Source organism: Colobus angolensis, unplaced genomic scaffold (assembly GCF_000951035.1).
Source record: "Colobus angolensis palliatus isolate OR3802 unplaced genomic scaffold, Cang.pa_1.0 Scaffold182, whole genome shotgun sequence".
Classification (NCBI taxonomy): Eukaryota; Metazoa; Chordata; class Mammalia; order Primates; family Cercopithecidae; genus Colobus; species Colobus angolensis.
The window spans coordinates 1,179,348-1,201,894 of record NW_012114955.1 but is presented as its reverse complement, the minus strand read 5'-3'; the positions used below and the strand labels follow the sequence as shown (position 1 = coordinate 1,201,894).

The following is a 22,547-nucleotide window of genomic DNA, read 5'->3' as shown; positions in this document are numbered from 1 at the left end:
CCCTCTGCAGGTCCTGGAACGCCTCCACATCGCCAGGAACCGCCACTGCCGGGTTCACCCCTTGGGGCTCCCGCCCAGCCCGGCTCTACTCCCGCCACAGGCAAGACCCCAGAAGGCGGTGGGGCCACAAGGAACCTGCACGGGGCAGGGGCCGAGCTTGGTGCGCCCGGGTCCCTTTGAAGTGAGCGCACTGCACTCTGGCAGTGAGTAGGGCGGGGCGCGAGGGGCGGGTGTGCCGGGTGCTGCCCTGCCCGCCCCACTGAACCGCGGACGCTCAGCGATCTGCACCTACAGGAGGACGCCACTGGGCGGCGGCGCGCCCTGCGGGAGCAGCTGGAACAGATGCATAGGGAGAGGACCCGGCGGCTGCGGGCCCTCGGGGCCAGGTGAGGGGCGGGCAAGGAGGGGTGTGGCGGTGGCAGGAGTCCCCTTTCCCTAGCCTCCGAGATGACAGGCCGCTCTCTCCGCAGGAACACTCAGAACTTCCTGGAACTGCTGTGTTCCCCTGGTGCTGCGGATCCCGTGCCTGCAGTGTAGTGCTCGCCCTTCCCAGCCCCCTCCGGTCATTGCTGGGTACTCAAAGGGATGATTAAAGAGATGAGGGTTACGGAAAAAGCAAGAGGGCAACTTTTGCAGGTCAGATAGTTTCAGAAAGGCCTGAATGCAGCCTCAGGGCCAGGGAGAGCAGAGGGGCACAAACACACACAACAGCTTTGCCCCACCAGGAGGCCTGTTATTTCTTCTTCCCTCCCCCAAGCCCACACCTGGCCCACAGTCAGAGGGCCAGGTCTCGGGGATCAAGCAGTGCGAAGGCCCCGTTCTTGCGGAAGAATGACTCAATGCGGCACATCTTGCAGGAGACCAGTTCTTGCTTCACTGGGGGTCCTGGGAAAAGATGTTAGAGGCCAAGCATGGGTTCCTGAGGGAAGGACACACAGAGCATGGGAGCCCTGTCTGTCTGCACAGCCCTAGGAATCCGTCAGTGGAGTAGCCACTTTGTGGGAAGAAATGGAAAATGCTTCGGAGGCATGGGAGCTACCTGCAAATACTGGGAGCGGGCTGGAGGCCAGGATACATACAGCAGCCATCTGCCATCATTACCCCAGCTTCAGGATCCTTTACCTGCCAGGAGGGGGGCCACCCTAGCCTGCTTGTCAGAGGGACAGACTGTGAAGAGATGGGACTTCCTTCTGTCTCCTGCTCCCCCCTTCTAGGGCTTGCCTCCTGCTTTTGTTAGAAAGTTGTTTCCCTGACTTTCCCTTTAGGGACCTGGGGGAAAGGGATGTTTGGGGGCAAAATCTCAACTGAGTCAGTCCCCAACCATCCACCTTTTCTGCAAGACACTCAAGCAGCTGGAGAAGGACACAGGGCCCAGGAGTCTCACTTGACATTCATGAGCACAGACAGCAATGGGAGGTGCAGCAACATCGCCCAGGAGCCCTCTCTGGCACATGCCTGTTCCACACCTTTCCTCTTCATCTCTGCTACTCCACTGCCTGAGCTCGGCTCGCTCCCCACTGATGGCCTTGACTCAACCTCACAGAAAAAAGACTCAGCCCAGATGGACAGCCTTCCTGCCTACGCCATCCCCTACCTGCCTCTGGCTCAGCCGTCCTGCCCCCACTCCCATCAGACTCCAGCAACTTGAGCTCCCTAGGTGATCTCACGGATTTAAATAGCACCTATAGGCCGGGCAGTGGCTCACACCTGTAATCCCAGCACTTTGGCAGGCTGAGGTGGGCAGACTACAAGGTCAGCAGTTGGAGAACAGCCTGGCCAATATGGTGAAACCCTGTCTCTACTAAAAATACAAAAATTAGCCAGGCATGGTGACACGTGTCTGTAGTCCCAGCTGCTCGAGAGGCTGAGGCAGAAGAATCTCTTGAACCTGGGAGGCGGAGGTTGCAGTGAGCCGAGATCATGCCACTGCACTCCAGCCTGGGTGACAAAGTGAGATTCTGCTTCAAAAAGAAAAAAAAAAAATTTAAAAAAAAGCACCTATATTCAAATGACCTCCGAATTTGCATCTTCAGCTCTGACTTCAATCCAGACTGATAGACACAGTCACCCTACAGACACTTCAAGCATAACACAGCCAAACACACATGACTAAATAGGACCCGTTCATGCACACTCCAGCCCTGACCTCTCCCAGTCTTCCCTGTCACTGCGGCTTTAGCTAAACACCTGGGCGATTGTTCTCTCTTCCCCTTATTCTCACATTCTATCCATGGGTGAGTTCCACTGAGTCTTCCCCCAAACATCCTGAATCGATTTCAGCTCTACTGCTGATTCCTCAGGCCACTACCACACAGTAACAAAATAGATGCCCAACTCATGTGCCAGATTCTACCATTTCCCCTCAAAAAGCCACTGCCTACATACAGGTCAGAGTGACTTCTTTTTTTTCGACGGAGTCTTGCTCTGTCGCCCAGGCTGGAGTGCAGTGGCACGATCTCGGTTCACTGCAAGCTCCTCACACCATTCCCCTGCCTCAGCCTCCTGAGTAGCTGGGACTACAGGCACCCGCCACCACGCCTGGCTAATTTTTTGTATTTTTAGTAGAGATGGGGTTTCACCATGTTAGCCAGGATGGTCTCGATCTCCTGACCTCGTGATCCGCCTGCCTTAGCCTCCCAAAGTGCTGGGATTACAGGTGTGAGCCACCGCGCCAAGGCCCAGGGTGACTTTTTAAAAGGTTCATCAGTGTCACTCTTGAAACCTGCTTAGAACCCTCCATCAGCTTCCCTGCACACCAAAGAAAATCCAAACCCATCCTTATCATCTGGCTGTCGGCCTCAGGTCCTCAGAAAGGCCTTTCCTGAAAATCCAATAAATAGCAGCACATGGCCGCTGCCTCCCCGCCCACCACCACTCCCTAGTTCTGTGGCACATGTTGACACTTCTTGGTCATCTCCTTGCTCTGTTTATGGTCTGGACCCTTCACTAGGATGCCCACTCCCTAGGACATGGCAGGTGCTCTGTCTTTGAGGTGATTTCCAAGAGGTTGGGCTCACCCAGCTGCCAGCCGTATGTGAAGCTGGTGGTGACGGGGAAGAGGTATCGCGTCTCTGGCAGGTCCAGTTTTCGAGTGTTGAGGTAGCGGTAGCGCCCCTGGAAGTCGTGGGAGATGCCTTCATACAGCAGGGCTCGGGTGACAGGTGGTACTGGGTACATTTCTGCCTGGAAAGGAGCCTCTGGGACAGGGCTGGGTGCCTTGGAAGGGGCTGACTTGGGGGCGGGTGGGGGTGACAGTGGGGCTTTGGGGTGCAGGGTGGGCAGTTTGAGGGGCAGGCGGGCTGCAGCCTTAGCCTTCTGCTTGGCCTTCACCATCGACCCATACTTGCGGTACCATTCACAGCGCAGCATCTTTTCCTTCAGATATTCCTCCTTCCAGAAGTTCTGCCGTAACGTGTCTATGTTGAGCTGCCGTGACATGGTGGCCAGGGAAGGAGTGGCACCAGGGTGGCTGCAGCTGAGGGGTGAGCACAGCAAGCAGAGTGCTTCTAATGGTGAGTGGCTGCCCTGGCAGTCACCTAGCAACCATGCCTCACCTCACACAGGGCCAGGGTTCTACTTGCTGTGCCCCCAGCAGACCCCATGAGCCTGGCTTCCTGAGGCAGCCTGGGGCCAGGGCCCACTGGCTAAGAGCCCTGCTCCCCAAACCTCCCGCAGGGCCCACGCGGGATCTGGCATCAGAGGCTCCCAGGTTTTGTGTGCTTTCTGCGTCTGTCCTTTGGGTCTGGCCCCCTTCCCAGCCCAATGCTGAGCAAGGTGGGGGAGGTGGGGGCTGGGCTCAAGCTTCCTCCCATTCCTTCCCAGACCCGAGCTGGTCTTCTCTGATCCAAGGACCAGTCCTTGAGTTCTGCCTCCCAGCACGATCCTCCTGGGCCAGCTCTTCTATGCCTGTCTTTGGCAGCACCTTTTCCATCCTTGCCAATTGAATTGAATCTGCCCCATGGCCTCACCCCACACATGTCCTTTCCAGCACCCAGCCCGTTTGGAGAGAAGCAAGAATATGACTTTAATTTAACATCAACAATGACACTGTGTAACAGCACAGGGAACAGGTAGTGGAGGGAGATGGTCAGGCTTCCTGTTTCTTAACCAGCTTTAACAGCAGAGCCCCAGCAACCTAGAAGTGCCTCACCTAGCCTCTTAATGGAGTGGGAATGGGCAGAGAATTGGAAATCAGAGGCTCAAAAAGTAAAGAAGGCTGACGGCAAGCCTGGGGAGAGGCCTGGAAACGAGGGAAGGGCTGAGGGCTGTGAGGAGTCCCCTAGCGCAGGTCTTCAGCAGTGAACATGCCCCTGGCCCTGCGCAGAATGGAGTCCTTGGCGGCGTCATATGGGTGCTCCTTGGAGGGGATCTCCAGGACAGCAGGGATGGAGTGCTGGTGGGCGTCCAGGGCATGCCGCACCATCTCTGCGATGTACTGGTTGATGAGGATGATGCCAATGTCATCCCGGTTTAGAAACTGCCTGTGGGGAGAGATAAGACAGGAGTCTAGGGCAGCTCTGGGGGCTGCCTTCTCTCCTGCCTCCAAGTTGTTGGGTTGGGCAGTGGAGGGGAATGAGCATGACCCAGAGGGCACAGAGGACTAGGGGAAAGGCTGCCACGCTCAACCCTATGTCAACTCTACCAAGAATCAATTTCATCCCAAAGCGGAGGGTCATGCTGACTAGGGTTGGCTTCTGCAACGCTGCCTGGAACGCTTCCAAGTGAACTGGTAATGAAGATTAATTAGGGTGCACGCTGGTGTATTCAATATGCAGTGATGGTGTCAGAAAGGGGAAGGATAAGATTACATGTATACAGATCCCTTTTTATGTGCAGATACTGAAGGCCAGGTGCAATGGCTCATGCCTATAATCCCAGCACTTTGGGAAGCCAAGGCGGTTAGATCGCTTGAACCCTGCAGTTTGAGACCAGAATGGGCCACATAGTGAGACCCCCATCTCTACAAAAAAAAGAAAAAAAAATGTGTACATATATACAAAAAATTGGCTGGATGTGGCGGCATGTGCCAGCTGCTTGGGAAACTGTAGTCCCAGCTACTTGGGAGGCTGAGGTGGGAGAATCACTTGAGTCTGGGAAGTCGAGGCCGCAGTGAGCTGTGATCATGCCACTGCACTCCAGCCTGGGTGACAGGAGTGAGACCCTGTCTCAGAAAAAAAAAAAAAAGGACACATTAACTTTTAGAAAGAAAACAAATTAATTTAAAAATAGGGCTGATGAGACCACTGAAGGCCTCAAGGTCTACGCTGATGAGGGTGGTGGAGGGGTCAGAGGGAAAGTCTGGCATGAACCAAGATCACAAGCTAGGAAGAAGACACTCTGATGAAGGAATCATACTTTCTGCCCAAAAAGAACCTGGCCTTGTGATCCTCCTCTCCTGTGATCACCCACCCATTCATTCGTTTATTTGACTTTTTTGAGACAGGGTCTCCCTCTGTCGCCCAGGCTGGAGTGCAGCGGCGGATCTCGGCTCACTGCAACTTCCGCCTCCCAGGTTCAAGTTCTCCTTCCTCAGCCTCCTGATTTGCTGGGATTACAGGCACCCTCCACGATGCCTGGCTAATTTTTGCATTTTTAGTAGAAATGGGGTTTCACCATATTGGTCAGGCTAGTTTCGAACTCCAACCAGCCTGGTGGGTGGAACTCAGGTGATCCACCCGCCTCGGCCTCCAGAAGTGTTGGGATCACAGGCATGAGCCACCGTGCCCAGACTCATTCGTTTATTTACTAGTTAAAAATTATTTACTGAGCACCCACCCCCCGCCAGTCACTGGGTTAGATTTGATCTCTGAGGTCCCTTTTGATTGGAAACATAAAAAATTCTTGAAGTAAAATTTGTCCTTCTCCCATGGTAACTTGGGTCACTTTACCAGACAGCTTAGAGATCGGCAGGTAACAGCCTACCAGGTCAGGAACTACCTAATACACCCGGCAGCAGGAACCAGTCTCAGCCAGCAGCCCTGGGCTGGACTGTTTGGGGGGAAACAGGTGAGTGGTTTATTCCTGAGACTTAGTACAGCGAACCTGAAGAAGGGGTGAGGGATATAGAATAGGAAGCTGTTATCCTCAATTCCAGTCACCAGGACCCCTGGTGGATTAAAGGCATGCCTGCGCTCACACTCTGACCTAAGGCAGGAGCGAGGGCTTGTGTGCAAGGTCTTAGCAGAAGGCTCTCACATCCTGACATTTTCTGCCTACTGTGCTCAAGACCAAAGGGAAATTCCGAGGCCGACTGAGGAGAGCTGTACAGAGTGTGTACCTGGCTTACCAAAGGCAGAAAGGGTTAGGATTAGGCTCAAATTCCAGCTCTGCCTCTGCCCACTTGTAACTTTAGTGCGTGCCTTAACCTCTCCGAGCTTTAGTTTTCTCACCTGTAAGTAGGACAAAATCACCCCTGCCTTACAGGACGACGGTAAGCCTGCAAAGGAGGGGAAAGCAGAACAAAGTCCGAGCCCACTGCCTAGCCCGTCACGAGCTCCGTTCCCCTTCTTTCCTGACACACGATCATGTGAGGTGGGGAGCTCGTGGACCTGATACAGCGTCGGTGCCACCCAGCCCCAAACGGGAACTTGGGGCGCGGAGGAGGGCGGGCCTGTCCGAGACCCTGTCCTGGACTTTCAGGACCGTCCCCTAACCCCCGTCCGGGCCTCACGCCTCGGTCCCCGGGCCGCCTCCACCCTCGCCCCGCACTCCACCAGGCAGCAGAAGGGCCCGTTCAGGCCTCGCGCGCTACCGTACCGGAAAGTGTCTTCGATCTCATTGATGGTTGTATCCTTCTCCACCACCAGGAAATTGGGGTGGCGGTTCTTGTTAAGCTCCCCTATGCCGCCCAGAAGGAAACCCGTCACCGTGTCCTCGTCTCCGATCACTGCGATGAGCTTCCCCCTCCCCGCCATTCCCGCAGCCGGGCAGAGCTCACCCGAGAGCACCAAAAGCCACTGAAACCCCGCCTCCGCCGTACGGCTCCCCGTCGGCCCCACGCCCCCCTTCAGGCATGCGCAGTTCTCCGAGCCGCATTCCTGGACATGCGCATGAACAGCAACACGGCCTCCATGTGAATACGCCTGCGCCATAAAGACAGGCCCGAGGCAGGGGACTACGATTCCCAGAAGGCTGCGCGGCACCACGTCCTTCGTGGGCAATCATTCGTTCATTCACTCCTTCCTTGGTTCATTCGTTCAACAAGCGATTTGAACCTGGCGCTGTTTAGACGCCGAGATCCCAGAGAAGAGAGGCGGTTACTGATCTCTTCGGCAGGGTCTGGGTCTTTATCATGTATGTATGTACCTATGACACATATTTAACAAGTAATACGCATTTGTTCAATTAAAGGAATGCAGAAGTTAGTGATGATACTGTCTAGTGAGATGGAAAGTCAGGGGAACAGGCGACTACAGAGCTATGTGTTAATGGTTAGAATGTGAAAAGTATATGGAAGCACACATCCATGGTAACCAACCCATGATGAGAGGGGGCATCCAAAGAACCCTTCCCCAAGAAGCTTGCTTCAGATCTAAGCTGAGACCTGAAGGACCTGCAGGATGAAGGGGATAGAAATGAGGACAAGACGGTGTTCTAGGCAGAGGAACAGCATATGCAAAGGAGTACTGACTAGAGAGCGTAGGGCCTTCAAGGAAAGTTAAAGAATTGGTAAGGCCGGGCATGGTGGCTCACGCGACGCCTATAATCCCAGCACTTTGGGAGTGCTTCCCCAATGGGGGAGGACTGCTTGAGCTCAGGAGTTGGAGACCAGCCTGGGCAACACAGACCCTGTCTCTACAAAAAATTTTAAAAATTAGCCAGGTAGGCCAGGTGCGGTGGCCCACTCCTGTAATCCCAGCACTTTGGGAGGCCGAGGCAGGTGGATCACCTGAGGTCAGGAATTCGAAACCAGCCTGGCCAACATGGCGAAAACCTGTCTCTACTAAAAATACAAACAATTAGTTGGGCGTGGTTGCGGGCGCCTGTAGTCCCAGCTACTCGAGAGGCTGAGGCAGGAGAATTGCTTGAACCTGGGAAGTGGAGACTGCAGTGAGCCGAGATTGTGCCATTGCACTCCAACCTGGGTGACAGAGCGAGACTCTGTCTCAAAAAAAAAAAAAAAAAAAAAATTAGCCAGGCGTGGTGGCGCACACTTATAGTTCCAGGTACTCGAGAGGCTGAGGCAGCAGGGCTTGCTCAGGAGTTCAAGGTTACAGTGAGCTATGATCAGGGCACTGCACTTGAGCCTGAGCAGCAGAACGAGACCCTGTCTGGGAAAAAAAAAAAGGGATCTGCAGGCCAGGCACGGTGACTCACGCCTGTAATCCCAGCACTTTGAGAGGCCGAGGCAGATGGATCACCTGAGGTCAGGAGGTTGAGACCAGTCTGGCCAACATGGTGAAATCCCGTCTCCACTAAATATACAAAAAAAAAATTAGCCCAGTGAGGTGGTGTGTGCCTGTAGTCCCAGGTACTTGGGAGGCTAAGGCAGGACAATTGCTTGAACCCGGGCAAGGAGGTTGTGGTGAGCTGAGATGGCGCCACTGCACTCCAGCCTGGGTGACAGAGCGAGACTCTGTTTGAGAAAAAAAAGGATCTGGAAGTTATCCTGAGGACAGAGTTACCCTGAAGCCGCTGAGGGTTTTCAAGTAAGACAGTGCTATCACCAAAGTTACGTTTTAGAGCTGTCACTCACTGTGGCTGTGCTGTGAGCGGAGGCGAAATTGAGGGAGGAAAAAACAGATTGGGAGGCCATTGTGAGAGAGAATGGTGGCCAGAACTCAGGGGGTGATAATGGGAAACAGAGAAGTAGGTAGAGCCGAGAGATATTTAGGTATTTAGGACAAAACTCATTTCAGAGTGGCGTGTTCGGGGAGTGAGGTAAAAGAGAGACCTGGGTGACTTCCAGGTTTCTGGCCTGTACAGCACATGGACGGGAGTCACACTCCCGGGAAAGTGATCTCTGTGAGATGAGCAGCCTGAAGGGGAGGGGGCCACTCTTTCCTCCTCCCTTTTAATAAACCGGCACTCCTGGTGTCCGGCATGGGCTTTGTGAGTTTGGAGTGCTTGAGACGTGCAAGTGGTCTGGTCTGGCGATTGTATGTGTGATAAGCTTGGGATTTGGGCATGCCTGGGTTTCACTCGGTACCCCACTACTTAGAGGTATGGTTTCAGACTCATCACTGAAATTCCCAGGGCCTTGGTTTCTTCAGGTGGTAGTAGCCCCACCTCATAGGGCTGTTACGAGGATTAATGAGGGAGGGCCTTTAAGGCTTAGCACCCAGGGCCACACTGTGGCTGGCTGGAAGCGGGCAGGCTGGAGGTCTGTGAGCTTATCAGCCACACACAGGTGGAGGCAGCCGAAGCTGAGGGGGAAATTAGCACATCTAGGGGTGAGAGTGAGGGGGCAGAGAGTGAGGAGGGGTGTGTGGGAGGGTGTGAGGGAAGAGGGAGGAAGCACAGAGGCTGGTGATGAAAGAAATCAGGCACATTCCTCAGTCCTGGGCCCAGCAAATACATTCAGCTTGACACCATATATCTCTCAATTTCCTGGGCCCAGTGCAAACACGGCCCAGTGCAAATACATTTCTCCATATATCTCAGCTTGGGAAATCCTGGGAAATCCCCGATAAGGGCGCCGCCATTTGTAGTTTTACTGAAAGCACGGGAACAATAGATAACTGCTAAATGTATAACTTAATATGTTAACCAATTGTAATGCTGTAACCTAAAGAATTCCCTTTTTCCCTGTTCCTCTGTAACCTTACAAGTCCTATTTTCATCGGGCTATAAAAAGCGAGCGCGTGCATTGTTCGGGGCCCTCTTGTATGTTGAGAAACGGAGGGACCAAGTTCGAACTTGCATTAAAGATCCTTGCCGCTTGGCTTTGACTCTGGACTCTGGTGGTCTTCTTCGGGGAATAAACGGTCTGGGCATAACAGTGAGAGGTGAGAAAGGTGGGGAGGTCAGGGATTAGGAGTTGGGGCCTCATGGGTTTTTCTGCCAGGCCCACCACCATGTGCTGAAATGCCCAGGTGGGTCTAGATTGTGGGATCAGGTGAATGAAAGGCATCTTTTCCCTGCTCCAGCTACTCAGCTGCTCATTTATTCACTCATACCCATTCACTCACTCATTCACAGCCAGGGCCAGGGAGCTCCATCTGGTGGGGAGCCGTGGATACATGGCCACAGCTCAGGGTGGTAACTGCAGCTAGAGATGTGTCCCAGGGCAGTTTGGGAGCTGGGGGCACTGATCCAGGAGGGGTAGGGAGGGGTCCAGGAAACTTCCTGTTGGCCAGGAAGATGAAGAGGGTGGGGAGGCAAGGGTGTTTCCGGGAAGGGGCCCAAATTCAGCATGGGTGCCCAGTTAACTAGAGGTGGTGAAGGGAGGTTGGAGGTGGAGGGTACAATGGGGAGTGGGCTTGCTGCCCAACTCATACGGCTGGGGAGGCTGCTGTCTGAACTTGGGGCGCCTTGGAGACCTTGTCAGGAGGAAACTTTACTCTGGAGCAGGGGGGAGTCACAGAGGGCCCTAAACCACAGAGGGGCATACTCTCTTTAAAGTGACCCCCCTCAAGCTGCAGCATGGAGAGGAGGTTGGAGGGAGCTGACCAGGGCAGGGCTGGGGCAGGAGTTCAGGAGGGAAGGCCTGTGTGAGCTCAGTGCTGGAAAGGGGCATGAAACAGGCCAAGCTGATTCAGTACCAGACTAGGGGGAAGGTGCTGAGTCTGCAGGTGGTTCTGTCTGCCTGCTGGTTGAGGAATATTCCTGTTTGAGTCAGTGCTCACTGTTTTAAAGTCTTAATTTGAAAAACATCCTTGAGGTCAGGCTGAACTGAAATTGGCCTCCCAGGGGTCCCGGGGCAGTACTGTAGAACACAGTATCCACACCCTGTGCTGTCCACGAGCCCTCCCGCTGGGACCCCTTCCCCCATCCCGGAGCCCCCGCCCCGGGTTCTTTCAGGCACTCTGCCAACATCCCCGACCTCACTTCTGCCCCAGGACCTTCCCCTCGACCTGGGTCAATCTTCCAGGGGACAGCCAGGCTGCCTCTGCCTCCCCAGGGCCCAGTTTCTCGTGTGGCAGGTCAGAGGGCAGCCAGCCACAGAGAGCACACCCGCAAGGAACAGCCAAGCCTCTGCGACAGCCGCACTTTATTTGGAGTTTTCCACCTAAGCAGCTCCCAGCTGAGCTGCATGACATGTGCAAAAGTCCCCTAGAAAGCTGGGCCTCGCAGTGTGTAAAAAAGGCCCCCCATGGGGCAGAGCTGTGCAACCATTTTTAAAAAAGAGACAGTGAGAGAGAAATCAGGCCCCCTGGGAGCCTGGCTTGGGCGGAGTGCACATCGCTCGGGCTGGTCCATGTGCCAGGCCACTGCTGCTGATTCAGGGGCTGTTTTCTTCTCTGATTGTGCTTTCCTTTCCAAGTCCTTAAAAGTCTGGGGTTGAAGCTACCAGAGGGACCAGACCAAGTCCTCAGGGACAGGAGGGTGGCTGGCCGGCGGTGCAGATTGAGGGTGACCTCACACACAGACACCCACAACACAATGCTCTCCCACTGCTCAGCCCTGCCAGAAAACTCAGGGCTTCCCTGGCCTCGCAGCCCACTCGTCAGCCCCTCATGTCCCAGCCTCTGCCCCTGAGCCTGGCCCCAGTCTGCCCTCATGTCACATTCCCAGGGAGGGACACTGTCCTAACACCGACAAGGTCCTCCAACCCCTGGGGCGCAGTGAGGTGGGGAGGCTGTGCCTTCACTTCACCCCCAAGGCAAGTGTTTGTAGTGTCTGATTCTGTGCATGTGTCTGGGTGTGGCACGTGTGTGTGTGTGTTTGTGTGTAATGTGTGTGTGGCTGGAGGTGGGGGCTGAGGCTGGGGAGGTACTTCTGGCATTCAAGGGACCTTGACTTTGAAGGGGCTTCCAGGGACACTTTCGTCACCCCACTTGACGATGAGGATGTAGTCCCCTTTCTCCTTGACGGTGTAGGTGACATTGTACACCCGGTTCCCCATGTGCTTCACGTACACCTCCTCACAGGGGGTCTTGGGGCCGTGCACGCCCACCATCATCATGTTGGTGCCTGGAGAGGGAGGCAGAGGGACGGGCTCACACCAGGGAGTCCCCTACTGTGACCCACACCCTGCTCCCCGACGGCCTCTTGCTGGCACACCGGGAGACGCCCTCCCCCCGCCACCTGCCTGCTTTGCTGCAGTCCACGGTGAAGGAGTTCTTCTGGCCCACGAAGGCCTGGGACAGCCCAGGGCCCCGAGTCACCACCTTGCTGGCATCCGAGGAGAACTTGGGGATGGAGCTGTAGCTGGAGCCCCGGCTTGAGGAAGACTTGGTCACAGTCTCCACCAGAACGGTGGATGTTTCGTGAAGGCTGTGGCCTCCAGACAGCCTCGGACCTGAGGGGCGGGTGGAGGGGCACAAACCTGGTCAGAAGGGCTTCCTGTTCTTCCCCAGGCAGGGGACCCTCGGCCAGCACTGCCACCCTGTGGGACTCACTGCCTGCATTCGGGGCTCCCCCCAAATTCCTCCAAGGGCCACTCTAGGAGCACAGCCCCATTCCCAGCCAGGGCCCTGAGCTGCCAGCTCCAACTGGTGCTCTACCCCAGGGCTGGGGCCTCAGACGCTGTGACCTCACCCTTGCAGGCTTTGGGAACTCAGGCTAACTCACAGGATTAGAGTCACTTTGCAAAGGAACGGCCCCCCAACTCATCTACAGACAGCCTCAAGAGGGGAGCTTGCTCAGTACTGCCTGTGTCTTCTTGGAGCCGAGGAATACGGGAAGCCAGGAGGGAAGAAAGTGATGCTAGAGCCTGAGGAGGCAGCGCAGGCCAGAGCTGAAGGAGTGAGGGGCCGCGATGGAGAGGAAGAATGGGACTTTTACACCATCATGCCTGACTCCACAGAATGTGTGCTGTGTAGAGCCAGGCCCACCTCTAGCCCTGGTAAACTGACCATGATGTCTGGGGTCAGACTATGGTCTGGATGTGCGTGGCCACCGGAGCCCTCCAGGCTGGGCTGGGCTGCAGGTTGGATGGACCTCCCGGAAGTCAGCACTCACCGGTGACCTTGGCCTTGAAGGGGCTGCCCACGATGTGCTGGGGGCCACCGTACTTGATGGCAATGAGGTAGTTGCCAGGGGCCATGGGAGTGTAAGTGACCACGTGGCCCTCAGGACACTCCCGACAGTCCAGCTGCACCTTGGAGGGGCCATCAATGGTGACAGACAAGGCCCCCGAGCCGGCGTTCATGGTGTTCACGATGAACTCTGATGACACACCTAAGGGCCAGAGGTAGCAAGGCTGAGGGCAGGAAGGGCTTGTGGCCCAAGAGGGGCTGGGCTCCAGCTCCCTGGACAGCCTCTGTGGGGACTCCTGGCTCAGGAAGCAGGGCTCCTGCCTCTGGAGCAAGGCAGCAACAGACTAGTGGCCAAGCACTCCTAGAAGTCACCCTGTTCCCCAGCTCCAGGCACTCACCGGTAGTTCCTCCCTCGAGTCCAGGACCATAGGCTGACACCAAGCCTGGGTCCCCAGCCTGGCTCTGCTCCCCAACGCGGATCTTGAAGGGACTTCCAGGGATGTGGGCACCATTGAACTTGACATCGATGGAGTGGACGCCATTCTCGTGGGGGATGAAGCGGATGGTATGCTTGTCTGTGGATAGAGGGTTGGTGGCTTACCCTCCATCCTTCCCCTCCCCTTCATAGAAGGCCCCAGCCCAGCAGGGGGTTGGCAGGGGCAGGGCCAGCTCACCACTGTCTAGCTCAGAGACATAGCACTCCTCCACAGCCCCCGAGGGTGTGTGCACCCGGGCATCAATCACGCCCCGTGCGCCGTTCAGCTGCACCGCAAAGGACGCTGGCTGGTTCACCTTGAGCCCTGTCTCCTGCAAAGGCCAAGGAGGATGCTCAGACTCCTGGGAGACCAGGGCTGGACCAGTCTTCTCTGAAACCCCACATGGTGCTCACCGTAAGCCCAGCCCAAAGGCTGCCACCACCCTACGCCCAGCCTGGCCCCTGCCTGCCAGACCAGCCTGGGAGCAGGAGGAGCCAGGGTCTGGTATGCAACCCTATGTGTGCACCTGCTATCCTAGCTGTGCTTGGTGTGTGGGAGATGAGAGATGATGTGCCCTGTCCTGGCTGAGGAAGGAAGGGCCACACTCTGTGTGAAGCAGGCTGAGAGCAGAGGGCAAGTGCCTGATGGGCTGTGTGGGCTGGCGGTGCCAGAGAGCTCTGAGGTAGGAAGCTGAGTTTGGCTGGACTGGCCTGGGAAAGCTTCCTGGAGTAGGTAGACCAACAGGGAGGACCCAGAAGAAGCACAGAAGGGCTCTGGGGGAGGGATTGGAGCCTGCACTGGGGAACCCGATTCAGGAGTGGGAGGAGGAGATGCACAAGGACCCTGGATGTGCTAATGTGACCACCCTGAGGGGCAGCCAGGAGGCACGTGGGATAAGGAGCTGGGGTGAGGCCTGTTCTATGCCCATTATGCAGAAGCTCCTTTACAGTGTGTCCCCTGGACACCTGGCCCCCTGGTTTGCATGTTTCAGTGTGACTTGCTGAGAGCCTTCCTTGCACATGTCCGCTATGACAGAATGAAAGGAAGACACCACATCTCTAGAAGTCAGCAGCAAGAGAAAGCAAGCCAGGCCCCCATCGGCCTGGAGAGGACGCAGCCCAGGCTCTGCAGGCCATAGGCATTCCCTTTAGAGGAGCCTCTCACACCCTGTCTGCAAACTGGTTTACTCTTAGTTTGTATAGATTTTATACTCTCATTCTTACAAATGTTGGCATCTAGCATTCTTAGAACAGGAGAAGGTGGAACAAACTAACAAGAAATGGCAGGTGGCAGTAGGACAGGCAGACCCTCCCTGAGAAAGGCAGAATGAGGTGTGGCACGCCTGAGTGTAGGGCTAGCCCACAGGGTCGGAGCCCGCCGTCCCCAAGGGCCCTGCCTTGTGCCTTACGGGAAGGGACTTCTAACGACCTTCCACGGTCACTGCTAAATCCCTGGCCCCATGGACCTGCTGTCCTCAACTCTTACCCATCTCTCAGATAGCAGAAACCCTCCACCCCCACCCTGGGCACAAACCTGGAGGCTGGTGACGGTGAGACGGCGAGCGTCATCCGAGAGGGAGGCCACGGGCACCACAAAGGGGCTGTCTGGGATGTGCTCATCATTGAACTTGATGGAGACCTCATAGTCACCTAGGGAGAGAGACCAGTCAGCACAGGTTCCGGGATGGAGGTTGGCAGGGCGGGAGCCTCCCCACTCTGGCTTTATCCCAGGATAGACTCCCTGGTCAGCACTCAGACCTGGAGACAGACACATGTTTCCGAGGGTGTGGGGTAGAGGGAGATGGGGCAGAGGAAGAGCAGGGGGCCCCGGGGAGGGGAGTTCTGTGGCCCCAAGCATCTCCTGCCTCTCCAGTGAGCAGAAACCCAGACTGGAAGGTCAGGCAGGCCCAGCCCCACCGCCAGTGTGGACGCCCACCTGGTTCCTGGACAACATAGGAGACGCCGCAGGAGCCATCTTTGCGATCCTCAAATGCAATCTCCGCCTTGCTAGGACCCTCTACAGCAATGGACAGGCCCCCAGCACCGGCCTCCCGGGTCCAGATGCTGAACTCAGCTGGGGACAGGCAAGGTAGGGGACTTCAGCATCATCGCCCCTCACATTGGCTGTCCTGACTTCATCCCCACTCCTGGCCATCTGCCCCTTACCTGGCACGCCGGCCACACCTCGCTCCAGGCCTGTGCCTCCGGCCCGCACCTTGTGGGCCCCACCTTCACCCAGCGGCCCCACAGTGAACTGAAAGGGGCTGCCGGGCACGTGCTGGCCACGGTACTTGACAGCGACCGTATGGGGCCCCATCTCCTGGGGCACAAAGCGCACGCTGTAGGCGCTGTCCTCGCCCTCGACGATCTCCGCGGCTTCCATCTTGCCCGATGGGCTGGTCACCTGTGCAGTCATGTCCTGAGAGCTGGCCTCGCCTGCAGGGTTTGGGGGATGTCAGGGCAACACTGGGATTCCTCCTAGCTCTGGCCCTTCCCTCCCCATCAGTTAAACCTCCTCCTGTGCTCAGACCTGCCTGGCCTTCGGGGCCAATCTGCCAGCACCAAGCCTGGTCAGCAGCACCCTCCCATCCCACCGTGAAGACCCGGCCGGCCCAGTGCGCGGTGCTCACCCTCCTGCTGCCGGGTGATGCTGCCGAAGGAGCCCAGGCGCTCCCGGCCCAGGAAGTCCCCAAACACAGCAGGGAAGGGGTCCCCTCCGACCTGGGTGGACTCCTCCACCCGCACCTCACGCTTTGTCTCCCCGCCCCGCGTCTTGCTGATCTCTGTGCGCTCCGTGCGGGTGTAGGTGTGGCTGCTGCGCGTGAAGGTGCGCGTCAGGCGCTCCTGGGCGGACACCATCTGGAACCAGTTCCCTGTGTGGTCAAGGGAGCCAGGGTGAGGGAGGGAAGCGAGGGGTAAGGAAGCAGGGTGGAGACCTGACAGGTGGGCTCTGGCCCAGGCCAGCCCTCTCCCACCACCCGCCCCACCCAGGCTCCTCCAGGCTTCTACCTGGGATCTTGAGGTTGAGGTCACAGGTGCTGCCAATGGTGGCGATGGAAGGCGCCTGTCTCCGCCGGGTGATGCTTTCCTTCATGCGGCCCTCGCCGGTCACCTTCACAGTGAAGGGGCTTCCTGAAGTGGGGGGACAAAGGGTGGGTCAGGAACCTCAGACCCCTGGCCTCCTGGCTTCCCTGTCTCTCGCCACCCGACCTCTGCCCAGAGCCTTACCAGGCACGTGCTTGTCAGCAAACTTGATGTTGATGATATAGGTGCCGGGCTCGGTGGGGCAGTAGGTGACTTTGCATGTGCCGTCCTCCATGTCCTCACAGTTGATGTCCACCTTGCTTGGGCCTTCAATACTCAGCCCCAAGCCCCCATACCCTGGGGGAAGGCAAGGAACACATCTCCCTCAGTCCTAAGCTGGCCAAGCCACAGTGCTCTCCTCTCCCCCGACTGCTGGCTGCACCCAGAATGGGCCCGGATGTGTGTAGTGATCACTAACAAAAATGGCTCAGTGGGAGGAGAGGCGGTGCCATGGGACAGGCAGTCTGGAAAATTCCCTAAGGTAAGCCTCTTGGATTCCAGTGAGCAAGAGAGGGACAGAAACACAGGACAGCTAACCTTTCTCTTCAAAGGGAGAGAACTGATGCGGGGCCATTCACTTTCCCCAGTGGGCCACAGAATGCGAATCCTGACACAGACTGGCCAGGAAGTTTTCGGGAGGAGAGTGCAGCCAAGGGGGTGCTGGGCAGGACAGAAGGACAAGTGCCTGTGGGAGGCACCCGCTGGAAAGGGGGTCTCTGGGGCAGGAGGTACCTGCATTGCGAGTGTCCACGATGAACTCTGCCACCTGGAACGTGTGTCCCTCAGAAAGGCCCTTGCCCCAGACCCGCACCTTGCTGGCATCCCCGATCTCAGATGGCCCCACCAGGATCTTGAAGGGGCTGTTGGTGACGTGCTTGCCACTCTTGCGCACGCTCACCACATGCTCCCCCACCTCCTTGGGAGTGAAGGAGATCCCTGTGGAAAGGAGGTGTTAGGCAGAGCATCCTGTGGGCCCCCACCCCTGAGGTCTCCGTGAGGCCCCACGCTCACCGATGTGCCGGTTGGGCAGGCGCTTCAGCAGGCAGGGCTCCTCGTTGCCCGAGGGGGCACGGATGCTGGCGGTTAGCTGGCTCAGATCACTCTCGGTGATCTTCAGCGACACATCCGTGGAGGTACCCACATTCAGCTGTGAGGTCCTCATGGAGTCATCGCCTGGTAGGGGAGTTGGGGCATCAGGCTGCTGTGACTCCAGACAGGCCCTGCCCTCACAGGGCTCAGGAACCCTCCTGGGCAGACCCTGCTGGACTCAACAGACATGAGGGGCCACTCCCAGGCGCACAGAGGCCCAAGGCCTGGAAAGCCCAGTCTGCACTCACATGTGAGCTGCCAGAGACTAAGAGGGGCCTGTACCCCAATTCCACTGTGGCTGCCTCAGTCCTTGTGGGCTAAATCCCTAAAGAAAGCCTGCTGCATTTTAACCCTGAGTCACATGGTGTCGTGATAACAAAACACTAGACTGGACCGCACAGACCCCTTCCTCGCTGTGTGACTGTAATCACGTTGCTTGGCCTCTCTGGGACAGGGGTTCCTTATCCATCAAAAGGATTATCCATGCTCTAACTTCTTAAGAGTGACTTCAGGCTGGGCGCGGTTGCTCCCACCTGTAATCCCAGCACTTTGGGAGGCCAAGACGGGCGGATCACAAGGTCAGGAGATCGAGACCATCCTGGCTAACACAGTGAAACCCCGTCTCCACTAAAAATACAAAAAATTAGCCAGGCGTGGCAGTAGGCACCTGTAGTCCCAGCTACTCGGGAGGCTGAGGCAGGAGAACTGCATGAACCCGGCAGGCGGAGGTTGCAGTGAGCCGAGATTGTGCCACTGCACTCCAATCTGGGCGACAGAGCAAGACTCCATCTCAAAAAACAAAAACAAAAACAAAAAAAAGTGACTTCAAAGACTAAATGAGGCAATGTGTTTTCAGGCACAGGAGTGGCTGACTGCTTCTTAGCTGCTGTGGAGAACACAGTGTTTTTACATTTTTCAAAATATAACCCCTTACAACTTGAAGGGCCTCTGCCCTAATGTCATGAGTGACTTGAATGGGCTGGGCTTGCACATCTCTGCACCGTATGTGTGTGTGTGTGTCTCATGGGCTACACGTGCCCATACACCCGCCTCACCTGTGATCTTGGCGGTGAAGGGGCTCCCCGGGATGTGCTTGTCATCGAAGCGCACGATGATGCTGTAGTCTCCAGGCGCGGTCGGCAGGTAGGACACGGTGCAGGTGCCATCCTTGTTGTCCTTACAGGTGATCTCTGCCTTGGATGGGCCCTCCACGGCCAGCGACAGACCCCCTGTAGGTGGAGGTGTGGCCAAGATCAGAGGTCCTGCCCTCACCCCTGCCCCTGGCGAGTCCCCACCCCAGCCCCCAGGCTGCAGCTCCCTCACCTTCTCCAGCATCTTTGGTGACAATGGTGAAGGTAGCTGGCTTGTTGACCATGCCATGGCTCAGGCCTGGCCCATAGGCACTGACATGGCGGCTGTTGATGGCATCTACGTAGAACTGCAAGGGACTCCCTGGGGGAACAGGGAAAAAGGGGGCTGGGTCAGCATCAGGGATTGTCTGAGCCCACCTTGGCCCCAGCACCTTCCAGCAGCCTCCCTGCCAACCCCCTCCGTCTGTGCCGTAGGGACCCGGCTCGTGGAGGTCTGCTTCTCACCAGGGTATAAGCCTCCCTCGGGCCTCGCCTGGTGTCTGCACACAGCAGGTGCTCAATAAATATTTGTTGAAAGAAGGAAGGCAGGACTGCAGCTGCTGCCTGCTCCTCTCACCCAAGCCCCAGCCCAGCCCAGCCCTCAACTCACCAGGGATGTGGTTGCCGTCATACTTGATCCCCATCTGGTGCAGGCCTTTCTCGGTGGGTGCGTACCTCACCGTGATGGTGCCGTCCTTGTTGTCGGTGATGTTGGGCCGCGCCGTCTTCCCCGAGGGCATCCGCACCTCTCCTGCAGGGCAGACACAGTTACGTGGGGACCCTGATTTCCCCCACCGCAACCTCCCTGCTGTCCCAGGCCTGGTCCTGAGTGCTTCTGCTGCCACCTGAGAGGCCAGGCACCAGGAGACAGCCTGTGGCAGTGGCCTGAGCCCTGAAATGGGGACAGATGGCTTGCACCTGAGTTCTGGCTCCGCCCAACTTGTTGTGTGACCCTGGAGAGAGCTCACTTCCTCTCTCTGGGCCTTGGTTTTCATCTCTAAGACACGGGGCTGGACCTGGAGGAGGGTATCTCCCCTCAGCCCTCATGCCTGGGGGCCGCAGGGCAGTACCTGTGAGCTCCCCTTTCTGCACCGCGAAGGGGATGACCAGGTTGAAGGGCCTCAGCATGGACTCCATTGGCTCCACAGGCACCACTGGCTCCTCTGTGGCCTGCAGGAGGTGACAGGGAATAGTCAGTGACTGGGGAAGGCTCAGGAGTTTGGCTCATGCCATGACTGAAGCTGGAGAGTGAGGAAAGAACAAGGTAGTTAATGGTGAAACCAGCGTGGCAGGAGAGGTGCATCAGCTGCAAGAGAAGGAGTGCTGTGCCCAAGTGGGGTTCCATCTGCCCAGCCTGACTCCTGCCTGCTCCCCAAGAGGCCCCCAGATCATGTCCCTGCCCTGGCTGCAGAGGAGTAGAGAGAAGAAATGAAGGAAGGGGAAGAGGAGGAGGACATCGCCTGGTGGGAGGCGCAGTACCCAGTGTGTGGGGCGGGCGCCAGGCCGGGGAGGAGCGTAGGACTGGCGCAGCTGTGGCACTTCAGAGGGCTCCTCCTCATGTGGCAGGGGGTCACACGCCTGGGGAGGCAAGGCATGGGGGCACAGGGTGTGGCAGCCTCACAGGCCTAAGGGCTGACTCAGAGAATGGTCCAGGAACCTGAAATGCTGGCTGATATCTTGGGTGCTCGCCCCTCGGAGGGCTTCATCTTCTTGCAGGGAAGCCTCTGGGGAGATGGAGCTGGGGATGGTGGAGAACACAGTGGGTTCCTCCACAGAGAGCTGACAGCACTGGGCAGAGGGCAGGACCATGCTCTCCTCCCATTTCGGAGGGCTGTGGGGAAAGCTAAGGCTCCATCCAGGAGCAGTCTGGCCCCAGGAGCCCTCAGAGAAGTGGGATTCCTTGGGGACAGTTATTGGGGATCCCTGCTGCTGCTAAAAGGGCCAGGCCCCCCTCCCCAGCCATCTAGTCTTGCTGTGGCTACAGAACTTACCAGCACGTGGAAGGGGCTGTTCGGGATGTGCTCGCCCCCGAAGCGGATGGTGATGACGTACTTGCCCGGCTCGGGCGCTGTGTAGTAGATGTCAAAGGTACCATCGTGGTTCTCAACCACATCCACATCGAGCTCTGCCCCATCCGGTGTGGACACCGTGCATGTCACCTTCCCCTCGCCGGCTGCCTTGGCATCCACCGTGATCACCGTCTCCTGCCCAATCTGGATTCGGGGGCCCAGGCAGGCACCTGCCATGTGGGAGATCCTGCTCAGGGGGCTGGAGGGCTGGAGGGCTGGAGCCAACCCTCTCTGTTCCCGCTGCCCACTCCCTACCTCCAACCACCCTGGCCCACAGCAAGAAGAGGAGAGAAAGGGCACTCACCCAGGCCGTGGCCTCCAATGGACACTGGAAAGAGAGAACAGAGTGAGGCCAGGCGGTGCCCAGCGTGGGCTGGGGCATTGGGCAGGGGTGAGGGAGGGGCCAGGGCTAGGGCATGTGTGCTCTCTGACCAGCGGACCCCTGGGGACCAGGCCAGGGCTCTGGATGGGGCTTTGAGGGGCTGGGTGGTGAGCAGGGCACAGGCAGCGGGTGGGCACCCACCTGTGACCAGGCACTTGCTGGCATCCCCGGTGGGCAGAGCATGGATGCGGAAGGGTGAGTAGGGGATCTCGTCGCCACCATACTTGATGGTGATGGTGTACCGGCCGCTCATGTCTGGCAGGTAGGACACAGTGTACGTGCCATCCCCATTGTCCCGGATGTTGGCCTTCTTGGGCTTACCCTCGGGGTCCTGAGGGAGAAGCAGAGGTCAAGGCCCGCCTGTGCCTGGAGCATGACCTGGGGGGTGGGCTGTGCAGAGACTCACCAGGATCTGGACTGTGAGCAACCCCTCGCCCGCATCCCGTGCATCGATGGTGAACTCCACAGGCAGACTGGCAGGGATCCCAGAGGCATTGAGGCCTGGGCCACTGGCCCGCACCTTGCTGGCATCATGAGCTGGAAGGACCTTGATCTTGAAGGGGCTTGAGGAGCAGAAGGGATAAACAGTTGGCTGGGGGGCATGGACGGGGCGGAGGGGTGAGCTCATCTTGAGCCAGAGTCCTCCCCATCGACATAAACAGGAAGGGGGACTGTGGGGCAGGCAGGAGAGGCCAATTCCGAGAAGCCGATGACATTCCGAGTCTGGGGGCAGGGGCACTCTGGGACTCCCTCGACAGACCCAGGGCACTTCTCCATTCCCCAGGAAGGTGCTGTAGGAGGGTCCAGGAGGAGGCCCTGGCCCAGGCCTCCTGCACTTTTCCTAAGGCGCTAGTTTTGCTGTAAAAGCTCCTGGGGCAGGATAGCCTCAGGGCAGAGAGCCCTGGGGAAGAGCAGGATGGGGCGGTGAGACTGGACGAGGCTGACAGCTGGGAGGGCTCTCCCGGGGACCCCAGCAGTGACCCTGCAGTGCCGCCCTAGGAGGAGCACCCTCAGAGCTCAGTCACAGCACAGGAGCCCAGTGCTGGTCCTCACCTGCGTGGCACCTCCTGGTCTGCATACTTGACAGCTACCGTGTAGGGCCCGTCAGTGGCTGGGGTGTAGTGGACAGTGTGGGTGCCATCTCCATTATCCCGCACCTCCACAGGCTCGGCCACACCTGGGCAAGGCGTGCAGGGTCAGCAGAGCCTCTGGGCATCCTGCCCCACCTCCATCCTC

The 22,547-nt window shown here is 57.5% G+C and overlaps 3 protein-coding genes and 1 long non-coding RNA gene across 8 annotated transcripts in view; 1 reads left to right on the top strand and 3 right to left on the bottom strand.

The window, feature by feature from the left end:
* The window catches only part of ATP6V1F (ATPase, H+ transporting, lysosomal 14kDa, V1 subunit F), a 10,632-nt gene extending 3,275 nt beyond the window's left edge, over positions 1-7,357 (bottom strand). The window contains exons 1-3 of one of the 3 annotated variants that reach the window (XM_011939569.1): positions 6,757-7,357; positions 4,643-4,726; positions 4,000-4,481 (exon numbers count right to left, since the gene is read on the bottom strand). In XM_011939569.1, coding sequence (XP_011794959.1) covers positions 4,280-4,481; positions 4,643-4,726; positions 6,757-7,091 — 621 coding nt within the window. In that variant the 5' untranslated portion in view covers positions 7,092-7,357 and the 3' untranslated portion in view covers positions 4,000-4,279. Of the gene's footprint in view, positions 1-3,999; positions 4,482-4,642; positions 4,727-6,756 lie in introns of those variants that run through there. The other 2 variants (XR_001001507.1, XM_011939570.1) reach the window with 2 other exon arrangements.
* Positions 212-615, top strand: LOC105510005. Its single transcript, XR_001001506.1, has 2 exons — positions 212-386; positions 471-615. It is a non-coding gene; the product is annotated as an uncharacterized LOC105510005 (long non-coding RNA).
* LOC105510006 lies at positions 709-3,494 on the bottom strand. The gene is made up of 2 exons (XM_011939568.1): positions 3,018-3,494; positions 709-885 (listed from the first exon to the last, which is right to left on the bottom strand). Exons 1-2 carry the CDS (start codon positions 3,436-3,438, stop codon positions 776-778), a joined length of 531 nt encoding a protein of 176 aa, XP_011794958.1. The 5' UTR covers positions 3,439-3,494; the 3' UTR covers positions 709-775.
* Positions 7,358-11,135: 3,778 nt separating the features above from the next.
* The window catches only part of FLNC (filamin C, gamma), a 29,202-nt gene continuing 17,790 nt past the window's right edge, over positions 11,136-22,547 (bottom strand). Inside the window, exons 26-48 of one of the 3 annotated variants that reach the window (XM_011939564.1) lie at positions 22,365-22,488; positions 21,718-21,874; positions 21,453-21,642; positions 21,234-21,257; positions 20,852-21,099; positions 20,340-20,438; positions 19,931-20,030; positions 19,471-19,611; positions 19,054-19,182; positions 18,786-18,959; positions 17,653-17,814; positions 17,374-17,577; positions 16,786-16,938; positions 16,567-16,689; positions 16,188-16,430; positions 15,724-15,993; positions 15,494-15,631; positions 15,092-15,207; positions 13,757-13,889; positions 13,481-13,657; positions 13,066-13,284; positions 12,194-12,403; positions 11,136-12,075 (exon numbers count right to left, since the gene is read on the bottom strand). In XM_011939564.1, coding sequence (XP_011794954.1) covers positions 11,888-12,075; positions 12,194-12,403; positions 13,066-13,284; positions 13,481-13,657; positions 13,757-13,889; positions 15,092-15,207; positions 15,494-15,631; positions 15,724-15,993; positions 16,188-16,430; positions 16,567-16,689; positions 16,786-16,938; positions 17,374-17,577; positions 17,653-17,814; positions 18,786-18,959; positions 19,054-19,182; positions 19,471-19,611; positions 19,931-20,030; positions 20,340-20,438; positions 20,852-21,099; positions 21,234-21,257; positions 21,453-21,642; positions 21,718-21,874; positions 22,365-22,488 — 3,722 coding nt within the window. In that variant the 3' untranslated portion in view covers positions 11,136-11,887. The remainder of the gene's footprint in view (positions 12,076-12,193; positions 12,404-13,065; positions 13,285-13,480; positions 13,658-13,756; positions 13,890-15,091; positions 15,208-15,493; positions 15,632-15,723; positions 15,994-16,187; positions 16,431-16,566; positions 16,690-16,785; positions 16,939-17,373; positions 17,578-17,652; positions 17,815-18,785; positions 18,960-19,053; positions 19,183-19,470; positions 19,612-19,930; positions 20,031-20,339; positions 20,439-20,851; positions 21,100-21,233; positions 21,258-21,452; positions 21,643-21,717; positions 21,875-22,364; positions 22,489-22,547) is intronic. The other 2 variants (XM_011939565.1, XM_011939566.1) reach the window with 2 other exon arrangements.

Coding starts and splice junctions, on each gene's coding strand:
- LOC105510006 (XM_011939568.1), bottom strand. CDS start 3,438: ATGTCACGGCAGCTCAACATAGACACGTTACGGCAGAACTTCTGGAAG. Junction 886..3,017: donor CACATACGGCTGGCAGCTGG/GTGAGCCCAACC, acceptor ATCTTTTCCCAG/GACCCCCAGTGAAGCAAGAA.